At 36.8% G+C, this 14,939-nt stretch overlaps 1 protein-coding gene across 2 annotated transcripts in view; it reads left to right on the plus strand.

Annotated features, from left to right (window-relative positions):
• The window catches only part of TAPT1 (transmembrane anterior posterior transformation 1), a 65,483-nt gene that overhangs the window by 22,852 nt on the left and 27,692 nt on the right, over positions 1-14,939 (plus strand). For both annotated transcript variants that reach the window (XM_032135576.2, XM_058430156.1), the window contains exons 3-4: positions 1,402-1,520; positions 12,414-12,576. In XM_032135576.2, coding sequence (XP_031991467.1) covers positions 1,402-1,520; positions 12,414-12,576 — 282 coding nt within the window. The remainder of the gene's footprint in view (positions 1-1,401; positions 1,521-12,413; positions 12,577-14,939) is intronic.

Raw genomic sequence — 14,939 nt, forward strand, 5'->3', positions numbered from 1 at the left:
CACTGCTTTGTGTGTAAGACAAGAAAACATGCAACACTGGGACTCTACGCTAATCTACCGCACGTGACCCTACGCTAATCTAGCATCGTATTTTCATTGCTGTTCATAATGAGTCTAAATTGTTAAAAACAAAAAGAGGGCCTATATATTCAGATTAAGAAATCTGGCAAATATATGTGTAGCATATTTTTGAGATGTTTTTATCCAAAATCAATAAAATGTATTCTTTCATTTAAAGACATGTGAATTCGTTTCCTAGGGCTGCCATAACAAAGTACCATAGACTGGTTGGTTTAAACAACAGACATTTATTATCTTGTGGTTCTGGAAGCTGCAAGCGTGCAGTCGAGTGTCAGTGGGGTAGTTTCTTCTGAGGCCTCTTCTTGGCTTGCAGATGGCCACCTTCCCTCTCAGTCTTCATATTATCTTTCCTCTGTCTGTGCCTGTGTCCAAATTTCCTCTTTTATAAGGACTCCAGTCATACTGGATTAGGGCCCACCCTAATGACCTAAACTTAAATTACCTCTTTAAAGACCCTATGTCCAAACATGGTTACGTTCTGAGGTACCAACATAGAACTTGATAGAGGGGACACAGTTCAGCCTGTAACTGTGAATTTTAATCTGTGGAGGCAGGGCAATTTATTGACTAAAGATACATGGATGCTGTGGTGAGGGCATATGTATCATACCATAATTGTGTGTCAGACATACAGAAAGTTGCCACTCTTAAAATGAGTAGCTGAGTTTGTTAGCCTAGGGGTGGCTATTGGCCAAGTCCTCGAAAGACGTCACCCTCTTTCTGTGAAATATAGTCCTAAACTTAACAAGTAAGAGTGTCTAATGTTACCACAAAAAGAAAGGGTATGGCAAGTACTCAGGAAAGAAGGAGAAATATAAACGCTAGGAGGCCGGTCCTGGAATTAAGAATAAGGCCTTCTGAGTGCAGCAAGTTTCACTGCACATGAAATTGTGTTAAAGTTAGTGATCAGTTTGCATATTTTTAACATAAACAATATTGTAACTCAATATATATTCCAGTCTTTCCCATCAATGAAGCATTCTAATAAATAGGAATAGCAAAATTATGAGGAATAAAGATTTTCCATAATATCTTTAGAGCTTGAGGAAGTACTCAGAAAGCCACATCAGATGATGTGCCATTAACTATGGTCAACGGCAACTTGTTTTTGAGTAATTTCTTCTGTGAGTCATAAACCAAAGGCTCTGAGGAAGCACAGACTCACTCTTTGAAGAGTAGAACTATTAATTTGTTATTCCCAGGGCTAAGTTTTAAGAAATTAATTTGTTATAATGGTTAGAAGTTCTGATTGTTTGAAATTTTCATCTACAAGTATTTTTAAAATACTTTTTTTTTTCTTCTCTCCTTGTTAAAATTCAGCTGATGGTTTTTGGAATCTTTCTGTGCCTGGATGCGTTTTTGTATGTGTTCACCCTGCTTCCTTTAAGAGTTTTCCTGGCACTATTCAGGCTCCTCACTTTGCCTTGCTATGGCTTAAGGTAAGTTTAAGATCATTAACTATTGTAAATGTATAGTATTTCATTATTTTTAATACTTGTAGTGGTTGCAGAGTAAGGATAATTCATACAGTTTCATCCACACTTTGGCCCTTCATGCATAAACTGTCTACCTTTTTAATGGATATTATATAATATGTTTATATAATATACTTTTTATATGCTTATTTTTTTCCAGAATTGTTTTGAACTGAAACTTTGCTTTAGCCAATAAAATAATATTAATGCTGGAGGCTTTGTAGCAGTGTAAAAAGGACCCGGGACTGAAAGTCAAAGACGTACTTACCACGTTCCTAACTCACCTGGGCCTTTATTTCCCCGAAGTCCTTGGGCCTCATAGGCATCATCTGTAGAAAGGACAGGGTTCTAGGCTGGAGTGGAAAAGGAATCTCCTCAGGAGCTCTTACTACAAGCGTTCCTCCTCCATTTCATTTGAGAATCATTGTTGTAATGATCTATGGAGCCTGAGTTACTGGTTATGGATAAGACTGATTTGTGAGAGTGGAAAAACTCTGGAAGACCATTGTCCCCATGGGGAGGCTCAGATAGCCCGACCCGACATTGACTAGCTTGTGAGCTGTGCACAACTGCCTGACTTCTCTAAGTGTGTTTCCCCATCAGCAAAAAGGGGCTATTGAGACCTCAGCATCTTTTACCACAAAGATTGGAAGATGTAAAAAAAAAAATACCCAGCATGGTACCTGGCTCATAGTAGACCAGAACAAATCAGTTTTCTCCTTTTTCTTCTCTACCAAAACGAAGAATAGTAAGGTGAAGGTGTTAAGCTTACATGAAGCTTAATGCTTTATTGGTCTTGAGGTTAAAAGCAAGTTTGGCTTTTACGGTTTTCTTTCTTTGTATAGTTATGCCAGTGTGTCTCCACTCTGTATACAGTCACTCTTGACAGCGTTTTTATTTAGTTCTTAGCATAGATGTCGAGGTTACATTTCTGACATGCATCACTTTTCTAAATACATTTCATTCTGGAAAAGTTCTAAAATGCTAAAATGGACAATAATTTGTGAGACTTCATTGAACTATGGTGACTGTTCCATGGTGTATAAAATATATAATTAATAAAATAATTTAACCGTAGCAATTGAGTTAAAAATTAGTGGTCGATATACACAATCATATAGTTTTTTTTTTTTTTTAAAGACTAAAGCCATGAAAGGTTCTTTTTTAAAGTAGTAAATGAGCGTATACTTGATATTTAGTAACACATATGGTCTTTTTAAAAATAAGACTTAATCAGTTTTGATGGAAATTCCTCCCAGTATAAATTGGAATAATTATTATGATGATCACATTATAAAAGGATTTAAAATTCTTGTTTTGCAACATTACATGGAGTAAAACAATTATAAAAATTCAGCTCCTGTCATTGTTACATGCTATGTTCTGTAACTTACTTGCCTTCCAGGATAACAGTGAATTAGTGTTACATATTTTATTAATCACAAGTTAATCAAATGGGAAGGTAGTTTTAGAAATTTAGTTATATGCTTTAAGATATTTCTAGGACGTCCTTTTTTCTTTTAGGAGAAGTTTTAAGAAGGCCTTATTATTAACAAGCCTTTTTAAAGGCAGTTGTAGCGTGGTACATTAATACTAACAAAACCTAACCACAATAAACTGTTTTCTTTTATCACTATTGGGAGCTTCATGGTATCATGGCATTTTAGTTCATTTTCAGAAGACCAAAAAACAATCTAATAAAACATTACTAAATATACATCTTTATTTGGAATGGCATAAAGCAAATAGACATGTGGAAATTGAGATAAAGTCAGGTGAAACACATGACATAAAATTACTAATATTGCTGGCTGTGGTGGCTCATGCCTGTAATCTCAGCACTTTGGGAGGCCAAGGTAGGAGGATCGCTAGAGGCCAGGAGTTCAAGACCAGCCTGGGCACCATAGTAAGACCTTGTCTCTACAAAAAATTTTAAAAATTAGCCAGACATGGTGGCACATGTCTGTGGTCCCAGCTACTCCAGAGGCTGAGAGGTTAGAGAATCACTTGACCCTGAGAAGTCAAGGCTGCAGTGAGCCATGATTATGCCACTGCACTCCAGCCTGGGTGACGGAGTGAGACCGTGTCTCAAGTAAAGAAAGAAAATAACTAATACTATGTAGGGCTTTTCACATCTGCATTATGAGCTACATTACTTTTTAGTTATTCTTTGATCAACAGTGTGCGTCAAGTTCATGTTCTAGCCATCTTTATGTGGATGGCTTTTAAAGACATGTCATGTTCTCAGTGGCTGTTGGCACAATGTGGTAAAACATTAAAATGATAGATAAGCTAATGACTATATTCCTTCTGGAGTGGTCCTTTCCTTGGGCATTGGTTAGCACACATATAAGTTATACTAAGTACCAGTGGTGATTTGCCAGTGATCCCAAGGGTCTCTCTTTGGGGACAGTTGTTTGAAATTCCACCTTGTTATATTGTACAGGCATCTAAAACTGTGCTGCACTCAAGTTCATTTCTGTGTAGCCTCTGTTACGTGGGGGAACAGGGCACATAAAATAGCATTAGAAGAGTCTTTTCTAGACCAGCATGGTGGTACACACCTGACATCCTACAACTTTGGGAGGCCGAGGTGGGAGGGTAGCTTGAGGCCGGGAGTTAAGACTAGCCTGGGCAACATAGCGAGACCCTGTCTCTGCAAAAAATAAAAAATTAGCCAGGTGTGGTGGCACACACATGTAGTCCCAGCTACTTGGGAGGCTGAGGTGGGAGGATTCCTTGAGTCCAGGAATTCAAGGCTGCAGTAAGCTGTGATTGCACCACTGCATTCCATCCTGGTTGACAGAGCAAGACTGTCTCTTTAAAAAAAAAGAAAAAAAAGTCGTAAAGTGTTTGTTCTAAAAACTAAAAGGTATTGCAGGGAACTGGGAAATCTTAAATCCTCTGCCAGTGTTTACTTTTACTAGTAGTTAATGATCCCTACCTCTAACCTTTTTTAGATATTTTAAGATTTTTTTGTAGCACGTGATTGCTTTCTTACATTAGTTTGAAATACTTTGAATCTAAATTAATTTGAGTAGCATTTGAAAATAAGATGTTTTCTATTTTCAAAGTTTTATAGCTAAAATGACACTAGAGGGCAGCCTGTTACACACTACATTTAAGACTCCGTTGAGGATTTCCCCTGCAAACACTTCTTACTATTTCTGCTTTGGATTAACTGAAAGATTAATTTCATGCTGTCACTAATAAATACTTATATGTATAAAAAACATGAAATGCAGTTAAAATTATGTAACAGTTTCAGCAATTTTAAATGATAGAAGTTTAAATGAAACTTAAATTTTCATTTAAATTTTAAATGAAACAGAGTTCAGGCAATTTTAAATGCTTTGAGGATAGGCCAAGTTACACAGAATATGAAAATCCTGCCTAATGTCTTAGTGCCTTAAGTATGGTTTATCAAAATTGAGTAGTTTGTGCTTACAGTAATATAGGTTGCAATTTTTGTTTCTTTGAGCAATTTAGAAAATATCTCTGAGCATTATTTTGAAGTCACAAAACTTGAAATATTTGATAAGTCAAAAGTTACATTAAACAAAGCTATTGTTATATTAAGTCTAAGACCTTTCAAATATTTTAGGAATATAAAAACTTTAGGTTTACCAAATGATTATTTAGAAGTAGCCAGATTTTGCCTTCTGATAGCTTTTATTCCCATGTTTTCTACTTCCATTAAAGATTATTCGATTTGTCTTGCCTGTAGTAATGTCATGTTCCATCCTTTTCAGCAAGCAAAAAGTGCTCTTTCCTTCAGTCTGACTTTATTTTTTTCAAAGAAATAAGAAGTGAAATAGACCAGCAAAGAAGTTGATTGCAATTTTTTAAGTAATGTTTTCTTTTTTCACTCTCCTGTATTTCAATCTTCTTTCCGTAAAAACTTGCTGTCTTCTAGTCTCTTTGTTCTTTGAAATTGTTTTCACAAAAGGGAGGAAACAGTCCATTTGTCAAATTAATCACGATGCTGACATGAAAACAGTAACTCTTTGCAGTCTCTAGAGCTGTTTGGTTCAGTATCACATCAATAATGTAAATTATTGCCTTCTTTTTATATTTGAGATCAGTGTTCTCACCTCATCTGTTTGCAGATTTACATCTTGTACAGCATTTGTGAGAAGCTTTTTAAAGCACATAGACCCCTGTGTTCTCTGCTTCACAACAATATTTGAACCTATTCCTAGATCTTCTGCAAACTTGCCATGGTTTTTGACTTAAGTAAAATAAAGACCCTGTCCCTTCACTAAGGCTGAGGACAAGGGTGGTTCTACAGTGCCTTAAGTAAACTCAGCCTTCATCATGATGGCTCATCCAGCAGGGTGTTTTGCTGGCTTTGACCCTGTTGTTAAAGTACTGTTCATTATGAGATGTTGGCAGGGTAATTATCTGCAGTCATATTTGTGTGTGGTGTTTGCAAAGGATGCACTCCCTCCCTAAAAGTTAATGTCTGTCCTCAGTGATCTCAAGAATACTTCATTGAAATTGTTTCTGATGAATTAACAACCTTGAAAAATCTTTGCCCCCAAATATTTTGTTGTAGATTTAAAAAAAAATTAGAAAATGCATCTAAATTCTTTAAAAGCAGATTCACTTATGTATATCTTCCCTCTTTCCCAGATAAGAGTAGTATCATTTTAGAAATCATTTGAGAAACTTCTTGAACTAGGATAATCTTTTTAATGATTCATGACGTATAAAACAGAACCAAGTTTTGATTTATTATATGAAGTGTCTGTTCCTTGGAAGAATGATAGAATTTTTGTTTTTCAGAAAAGCAGACTGCTCTATATTATGTTAGAGGTACCAAACATCCTTTTTCCAAATTTACTTGTAGAATTAAATTAAAAATAGCTAATTATGTACATTTGATTTACCTGGCATTTTTGTCAGCCCTCTGTTCTCCTAAAATTGGTGACTTCGTTTTGTACTTTAGAATTCTCAGTCACGTGAGTTAAAAGTTAAAGATTATAGAGAAAAATGATATGGCCTGGTACCAAGAACTGAGTTATTGTTGAAAAAACTTTACTGAAACATTTTAGAAAGTGATACGTGAGTTGAACAGGCTTAAGTAATAAATGCCGGAGTGTTTTTTGGTTTTTGTTTTTTACTATTAGAGCAACTAAAATATGTGTGAGCAAATGTTCTGTCCCCTGGCCCGGCTTTAGGCATAACTGTCACATGAGGCTTCACAGGCTTTTATTTTTCTTGGTCGAAGAGGCAATAGTTATCATTTTCTTTTCAGAGTTTATCCCATGGGAGAGCTCTTGTCTCCCAGAATTATGAATTTCAGATGCTTGAGAGTTTCCTAACCTTTTGAGTTTCCTTCGTATGCCTTACCCCTTTTGAAATAGTTCTGCCCAAGATTAACCTCACCTATATGTTATAATAGATTTTTCTCTTTTTAGACAAAATTAAGCCTTGATTTTGGCCTAAGTGATTGATGCCACCACTGTAGCACGAGTAGGGAGAGCTCTTGGTAACTTTCTCTGGGGAAACAAATATGCCTTTTACTTCCTTTTACCAGGGCTGATCTATGTGGCTTATTTGTTGAGAGCAATATATTTGTTATTATTAGAAAGTCTTCGTAACGCCAGGTTTTATTGTCCCGTTTCCTCACCATGGAGCTCTATGTAGCGTAGCAACATTACAACCTTCTCTCTTTCTTTCTCTCTCGTAAATCAGACCGAAGGGAGGAGCACTTTCACTTCCTTTATAGAATGGAATGTGGTGGCACAGGGACTCCTTGTGGTGAGTAAACCCTGATTTTTCCTTCTATACTCTTGGCCAAATTGACATTCATTAAACGCAAAAGTAAACAGGATAGGCAGACATAGCCATTAGGGGATAGAAACATACTGAAGAAAATGTGGATCCCTGTCCTTTTTAAAATAGCATCTTTACTTGGTCTTAAAGCTTTGTCCACATTTCTTTGTGAAGGATTTGACTGTGATTTCACCTAACATGAAAATCCACTCAAAAGTCATCTTTACACATGTTAGCTTAGACTTAGCAAATACTTCATCCCCAAAGCCACAGAAATTGGCTGAGCTTAATTCCTTCCATATAAGCAGTTTTTATTTTGCATTACTAAAATTGTGAATATAGCTTTATAAATAAGTTATTTTTTTCTAGTATAGTTTGAAATGAAAGTTTAAGAAATGGTTTGAATCATTCCGTTTATGAAGTATTTATTTTTCTGTTACTTGTCAGTCAAACTGAAGATTTAAGATACTTAATTTTCTAATTCAGGAAAACATCTTGATTTCACTACTTTATTCCAGTTTACTTTAAAATTATAAAAGGATTTCACTTTCAAAAATAAAACCATTTTAAGTATTTTGCATTTTTATTTCAGTAGTGCTTGTGTTTCTTCACTCTTTCAATTATATCACAAATGGCTGAAAATATTGAGAGAGAGCGAGAGGTCTAGTCTATGGATTTTGTAATGAAATAACTCGTGCTAATACTCTGGCATGTTTCAACACTGATTTGAAATAACTATGCAGGGATTCTCCCATTTTTCTTGCTCATTTTTAGTGCCATGTCTTCCTTCTTGATCTTTCTGTCCACTACCAGATTTTACTTTAATCATAGTTAGCATATTATCTTCCCCTAAAAAGGAAAAGGAAAAAGCTTACCCTTGATCATCTTTCTCTACTGTATAATTCAGTTTCTATAAGTCTATGAGCCCTTTGAAACAACTGGAGGTGCTCTAATTGGTAAATTGTACAATGTAAAATTGTACAGTTGCTAAAAATACAATGGAAATGTTTGTAAGAATAAAAAATAAAATTTAGAAATGTAGCGAATTTGGTTTCTGTAAGGGTGGTTTTACTAGAAATTTTTAAAAGAATTCTGTTTAAATGTCTTATGTTGAAAAATGTTTAAGTTTTGTTAAATACCTGATGTAATATTACTTGTGTGATGACATACACCCAAACCTGCAAATTAGATTAGTGGGTTTTTCACTTTGCCCAACAGTATGTTTCACTTGCTTATGCTTTCATATGGGATTTTCATCATTTGCAAGGTGAATTGCCAGTAACCACCACTTAGCCATTTATAAGAACTGTAGCATGAAAGTATTTTTCAAAAGCCAATTCGGGGTTGAATGGCAGGGCATTGGATAAGCTTCTTAGGGAGTTTGAAGTGCTTATCAGATAGTCATCTAAAAATATCCTGGCAGAGAAGGAACAAATAAGCTGATTGGTTCAAGTTGTTTTAACCAGGTAAACTTATTTGTGAGGTTAGGTCTTTTCTTAGAAAGAGGCTGTGGTACATACAGCTGTCTTTTAAGATGCCACCTTAGAAACAATTTTTTTATTTTGGCAGCCTTTCTTTTTTATTAACAAGGACATTTATATGAAAACAAGACCCTTGCCGGGCGCGGTGGCTCAAGCCTGTAATCCCAGCACTTTGGGAGGCTGAGGCGGGCGGATCACCTGAGGTCAGGAGTTCAAGACCAGCCTGGCCAACATGGTGAAACCCCGTCTCTACTAAAAATACAAAAAATAATAGAAGAAGAAGAAAGAAAACAAGACCCTTGTTTTTTAAAGGTTCTGCTTCTTGTATTCTTTATTTGAATAATATTCCTTCTGAAAATCACAGTCATCCCTGCAGCAACTAATTATGATGTTAGCAATGGATGGAACACTTTCACCAGAGCAGGGGGTGCATAGAAAGCAGTGAATTCAATATGTGTATATCATATATATATCATAATAGTCCAGTTTTTTTTGCATTCATTTTTAGAAATACCAAATGATAAATAGGTTTGTTTTTTTGTACAGCAATTTATTGAGATGAGATTGCAGTACAGTGATAAAGTATCCAGTGTTAAATTTTACAGAAAGATAATAGGTTCTGAGTTGTTGATTCCTGCAAGTTTAGAAGTTCTGTTTTAAAAAGTCTAGAGTGCAGATGGTTCTGAAGAGCATGCCTTCTGGAGCCAGATTGCCAAGTTTCCATCCCTGCTGCAGCGTGTGGGAACTTAATCACTGTACAACCACTGGCATGTTCTTGACTGTCCTTTGGCTCGTTTGTAAAACCAAGATGATTAAATAAATAGTATTATTGTGAACACTAAAAGGAATATATGTGGCGTGTCTGGAACAGTGCCTGCCACATAGTAACTGAATTGTAGCATTAGGTGTTTCTACAACTTTTCTTTGTTAATTTATCAGTTTGGTTCAAAAAGTGTGGTATTATGTCGTTTTGGGATATGTATTTCCAATGTTTGGTAGATCTAATTTCTAACTATGGCTTGTATTAAATATACTATTCCTTCATTGATATACTAACACATTGTTCTTTGATTCAAAATATGTATATAAAGAAACACAATTGGATATATACTTAAAAGCCCTTTGTCTCTTAAATAAAATTGCTCTGACTGAGATCACTCAACTAAGTAGATGCCATCTAACATTAAAGCTCTAAGTATAGTTTTCTACTTTAATTAGTTATCAAAATTATTTTCATAATTAACACAAATTAATACTACCCTACTTTTAGCTTGTATCATTTTCTTTAATTTATAAACATGACTTACAGTCTTTAAACACAAAAGCCCATGACTGTTGATGATGTGTGACTTTCAGTATATGCTGAGCTGTGCCACATTTCTGAGTGGGGGCTGGTGGCTCACGTTTGTCCCCTGCTGCCCAAGTGGAGACAGTCACACCAAGGCCAGGAGCTCACAAGTGTTCAAAATGTCTCCTCAGTGTTTGAATGAGAAATATGTTTAAGTGATCAAGATCCAATTCTTGGCAGATATAATAGGTCTTCCATTTTCAGTCTTGTAGGGATAAGGGCAGGAAATTACCTGGATATTCAGATAGCGTTTGGCAGAGATCTGTGCTCTGGGCTGGTTGGTTGGGAGTCAGGAGATGAAGGGCATTCTTTGTTCCCTGAGGAGAAAAAGGTCTCTCTCTCTGTGGGGGAAAGAGGAACAACACCGAATAAAAGAAGTCATGGTGAAAAAGAAATAATGATAGAGATTGATCAACTTTGTTCTTAATGCAATCTTTCCCGAAGCCTTAACTTCAACTGCTAAAAATAATTTTACTTTGCTTAAGTCATGTGATCTGACTTAGACACATTCTGACCTCTCTTTCATTTAGGCTCGTTGGTCCAGCCCAGTGTATTTCGAGCCACCTTTAGCCCTTCGTGAACAGTCTTCACAGAATTTGCCTGCTTTCAGAATTTCTGCAGTATCTTAGATTGTCTGTAAATAGATCAGCCAAATTAATATCTAACTGAAAACATCATACAGTGCACATTGTAGAAAACAAGAATGAGTTTCTGTAACAACTGCTCACAGAATTGGTAGAGCATCATTATGACCTTATAAAGCAGTGTTTCAAGTAACAGTTTGGAAGATTTACAAGTTCCTTCTTAAACTCCACAAAGATCTTTGGAGGAAAAGCATTAGGAAAGAGCTCTGGAGAATATGTAGCCAAGGAATATGAAATACATAGGTGGCTCAGACGGCCAATGGCCAGTTAGAAAATGAGCCCACCCCTGTATGGTTGCTTAGAACATTGTCACAATTGGTGGAAATGAAGAGATTCTGCAGCTCCTAAAAAAAAAATACTCAAGCCGTTTTATTGATTGCACTATGCATAAAAGCTGCCAAAACAAGAGACAGCATTTTCTGTCCTGAGGAATCAGCCTACGACAGGCAAAGAGAACATATCTTTCCCATTCTTGTCACAAGAATTTTAAATCCAGTGGAAGGAATCTTAAATTTCTTCTTTTCTAATGTATTTTTTGCTCTGTCTTGTTAAGATGGTTCCTTTCACAATTTAGGTTTAGCTCCTTATACTCTAACCTCAGAAGTAAGGAGTGATTCTTCTGCTCATATTAATTATAAAAAAATATTACAACTGAAGTCACAGAGGACTAACATCTGTAATACAAAAGCTGTCCTATAAACCAGTACAAAAAAGATAGGGAGTGTTCATGTGAAATATAAATAACTGTTAAATATGTGGAAAGATGTTTAGTTTCCTAATGATAGAAATTAACGTTGAAACTACACTGTGTACGATTTTTCACCAATGAGACTGGCAAAGATCCAAAAGTTGATCAAACACTGTATCAGTGCCCTGGGCTACAGGCTTTCTCATGACATTGCTAGTTGAGGTACAAACTATACCCAGTACAGTGGGCAGTTCAGCTGTTTCTTTCAAAATTTCAAGTGAATATAACCTTGGAATTCCAATTTCAGGAATGTATGCTACAGGTACACTTTCATATATGAGACATGGCATGTAAATTGCATCATGGCTCATAATTGCAAAAGACTAGAAATCTGTTAGTTGTACGTTAAATAAATTATGGTTCATCCACATAGTGGAACACTATGCTGCCATAAAAATATGAACTCCTGATGAACTTATATGGGATATTATGCTGTTAAATAAAGTACAAGATGCAGAGCAGTATGCATAGAATGTAGCATTGTGTGAAAAGGGCTGATCCAGCAGGCTACGTGCAGGGATTCATGATTAGGTTAAAGGCTTATGCCATAATGGTGGAAATCTGTTGCTCGAAAGCACTCTTGTCGGTAGATACCTGCCCTCTGTTTTCATTTGTTAAGATTGCCAACATCTAATAGTAATTGTCACTTAAAATCTTTATATTCTATACTTGGACAGAAAATTTTACACTGTCGAGTAGTCATTTAGTTTAATCTCCCTTGTTTGAAGTTTTTAAAAAATCAACATAATTCTTATTTTTACCTTTGTATGCCAGTGTATATCGAGTAAAGATTATTGTTTTTGTGAGAACATACAGAGTAAAACTTACATTTTTATTACTTCTTGTATGTTTTAGGGACAGACGTTTGCTTCAGCCTGCCCAGGTGTGTGACATTTTGAAGGGTGTCATTTTGGTAATCTGCTATTTTATGATGCATTATGTTGACTACTCCATGATGTACCACCTGATAAGGGGGCAGTCCGTCATCAAGCTCTACATCATCTACAACATGCTGGAGGTAAGGGCCTTGCTTACCCTGCACAGGCCTGGCCAAGGGCACTCAGCTTCGTCTTCCAATTCTGAAAGTACTTGAGAGTCAAGAATGCTCTACCGACTCTAGTTATGGTGCTTCTGGCCTTCACTGTGCTATCATCACTTGGGGGCTCTTGTTAAACATGGATTCTGATTTAGGAGATCTAGGCTGGGTCTGGAGAATCTGCATTTCTAAGGTGGTGGGGCTCATGCTGCTGGTCTGGGACACACCTCTGGTGGCAAGCCCGCAGGCATGGCATGTCCTCCCGTAGGCTGGGAAGATTCTTGCTGCCCAGACATTTTAGAACCAGTACCCCCTTGAGTATCCAAATTGTCAAGTGCTAGGGAAATTAGTTTCACAACTTCATTAGAAACCCATGCTACAACTTTAAATTATGAAGTAAATGTTACGATTATGTATATGTTTGCTATAAGAAGTACTCATTTTAAATTGCACATTTAAATTCAGATCTTTACGTAGGGCAAATAAATACAAGTTCCCAATTTTTGTACGTAATGTTTTTAGTACAATATGTGTCACTTCAAAGCATTCAGCATATGAAAATCTGCATTTATATAAAAAATAAGTTGAGCTGGTATACATTCACTTTACAAAAAAATGCTTCACTTTATAAGCCAGATATTCACAAGTTTTTTAAATAGTAAGCTACCCTAAGTTATATAATAAACTTTGAAATTCAAATTGCAGCCCGGCACGGTGGCTCACACCTGTAATCTCAGCACTTGGGGAGGCTGAGGCGGGCGGATCACCTGAGGTCAGGAGTTCAAGACCAGACTGGCCAACATGGTGAAACCCCATCTCTACTAAAAATACAAAAATTAGCCATGCCTGGTGGCACGTGCCTGTAATCCCAGCTACTGGGGAGGCTGAGGCAGGAGAATCGCATGAACCCTGGAGGTGGAGGTTGTAGTGAGCTGAAATCGTCCCACTGCACACCAGCCTGGGTAACAGAGCGAGACTCCATCTCGGAAAAAAAAAAAAAGAAATTCAAATTGCATTTTTATATTTTATTTTTGGGGGATACAGTAAGCTCTATTTATCTTTTTAATTCGCCATGAAGAGATTTTTCCTAGTGAGAGGACAATTGGGGCGGGGGCTGCTGGCCTTTCTGCTCTGAAGCTGCATTGCTGTGGTAGACAAGGACTCTCCATCTCTTCACAGAAGCCATGGAGCTCTAGCCTTCCTGTACCTCCTAAATTCAAGACCAAGATGTTTTAAAACCATACCCCAGCTTCCTGATTCTAGGCTTGCTGCGCGTACATTTTGCCCCACCAAGTAGGTTGCCTAGGGATGGATGGGGACAAAGTTTGTGAAACAGAATAGCTCATCTTGTTCTCCCTTCCTTCCCATAGAAAGAGCCTAGGCCTGGTTCCCTGTTCCCCTCTGCTCTCTGCCTTGCTCTTTTCACCGCTGCTTTACTAGTCTCTCCTTCATAGGCTTTCCATCTTAGGACACTGGAAAGTGCGAGAGTTTCTCCCTGTCCCCAACTTACAAAGCCTTCTCAAGGTAGTATTATTGTTGTTACTAGAAAATAGGCCAAGAAAAAGGATCCATGACTTGCTGATTAAAATTATTTATATACGTATTCACATTGCAGACTGTAATTGATGAGTGGATGAGAGTCTATGCTCTGAAAGAGGCAAACCGCCTCTGGCCAAGTCCTAGTCCTTCCTTTATTACCTGGTTGTCCTGGACATAGTTACTGTTGCTGAGTATCTCTAACCCTCAGTTTCTCATCTGTAAAGTGGAGATACTAGGGAGATTATGAGGATTAAATAGACTTCACATAGAAAGGGTTTAGCACAATATCAGGCCCATGGTAGGAGCTCCCTAAATGGTAGCTGTTATTCATTCAGCAGATCCTTAGTTGGCACTTGCTGCATGCCAAGCATCTTAGACCCTGAAGACTCACAGGTAAACCAGCCTGTTCTCATGGAGCTTATATTCTACAGGTGAGAGATAGACAATAAACAAGGACATATTAGGAAATAATATAGCTCATGATGAAAAAGAACAGACTAAGATAGTAGAGACCATAGGAGCCACAAGAGATTGGATGATCTGGAAAAGGCCTCTGTTAGGATGTGGCATTCAAAGTGAATCCTGCATGTCATGCCCTCCTTTTCTCTCTTTTATGTGTCACTTTTTATTTGTTATACCGTATTCAAGAAGATTGATACCTGAAAATGTGGTTAGGAAGTAAATCTGCATATTTTATTCCGTATAATAAACCTCAAAAAAATACAGTTACCATTATTTAGAAATATTAGATATGAGTAGGTCAAATGATATATTTGTCCTAAATTTGAATCCTGAGTTTGAATGTA

Source organism: Hylobates moloch, unplaced genomic scaffold (assembly GCF_009828535.3).
Source record: "Hylobates moloch isolate HMO894 unplaced genomic scaffold, HMol_V3 SCAFFOLD_17, whole genome shotgun sequence".
Taxonomy (NCBI): domain Eukaryota; kingdom Metazoa; phylum Chordata; class Mammalia; order Primates; family Hylobatidae; genus Hylobates; species Hylobates moloch.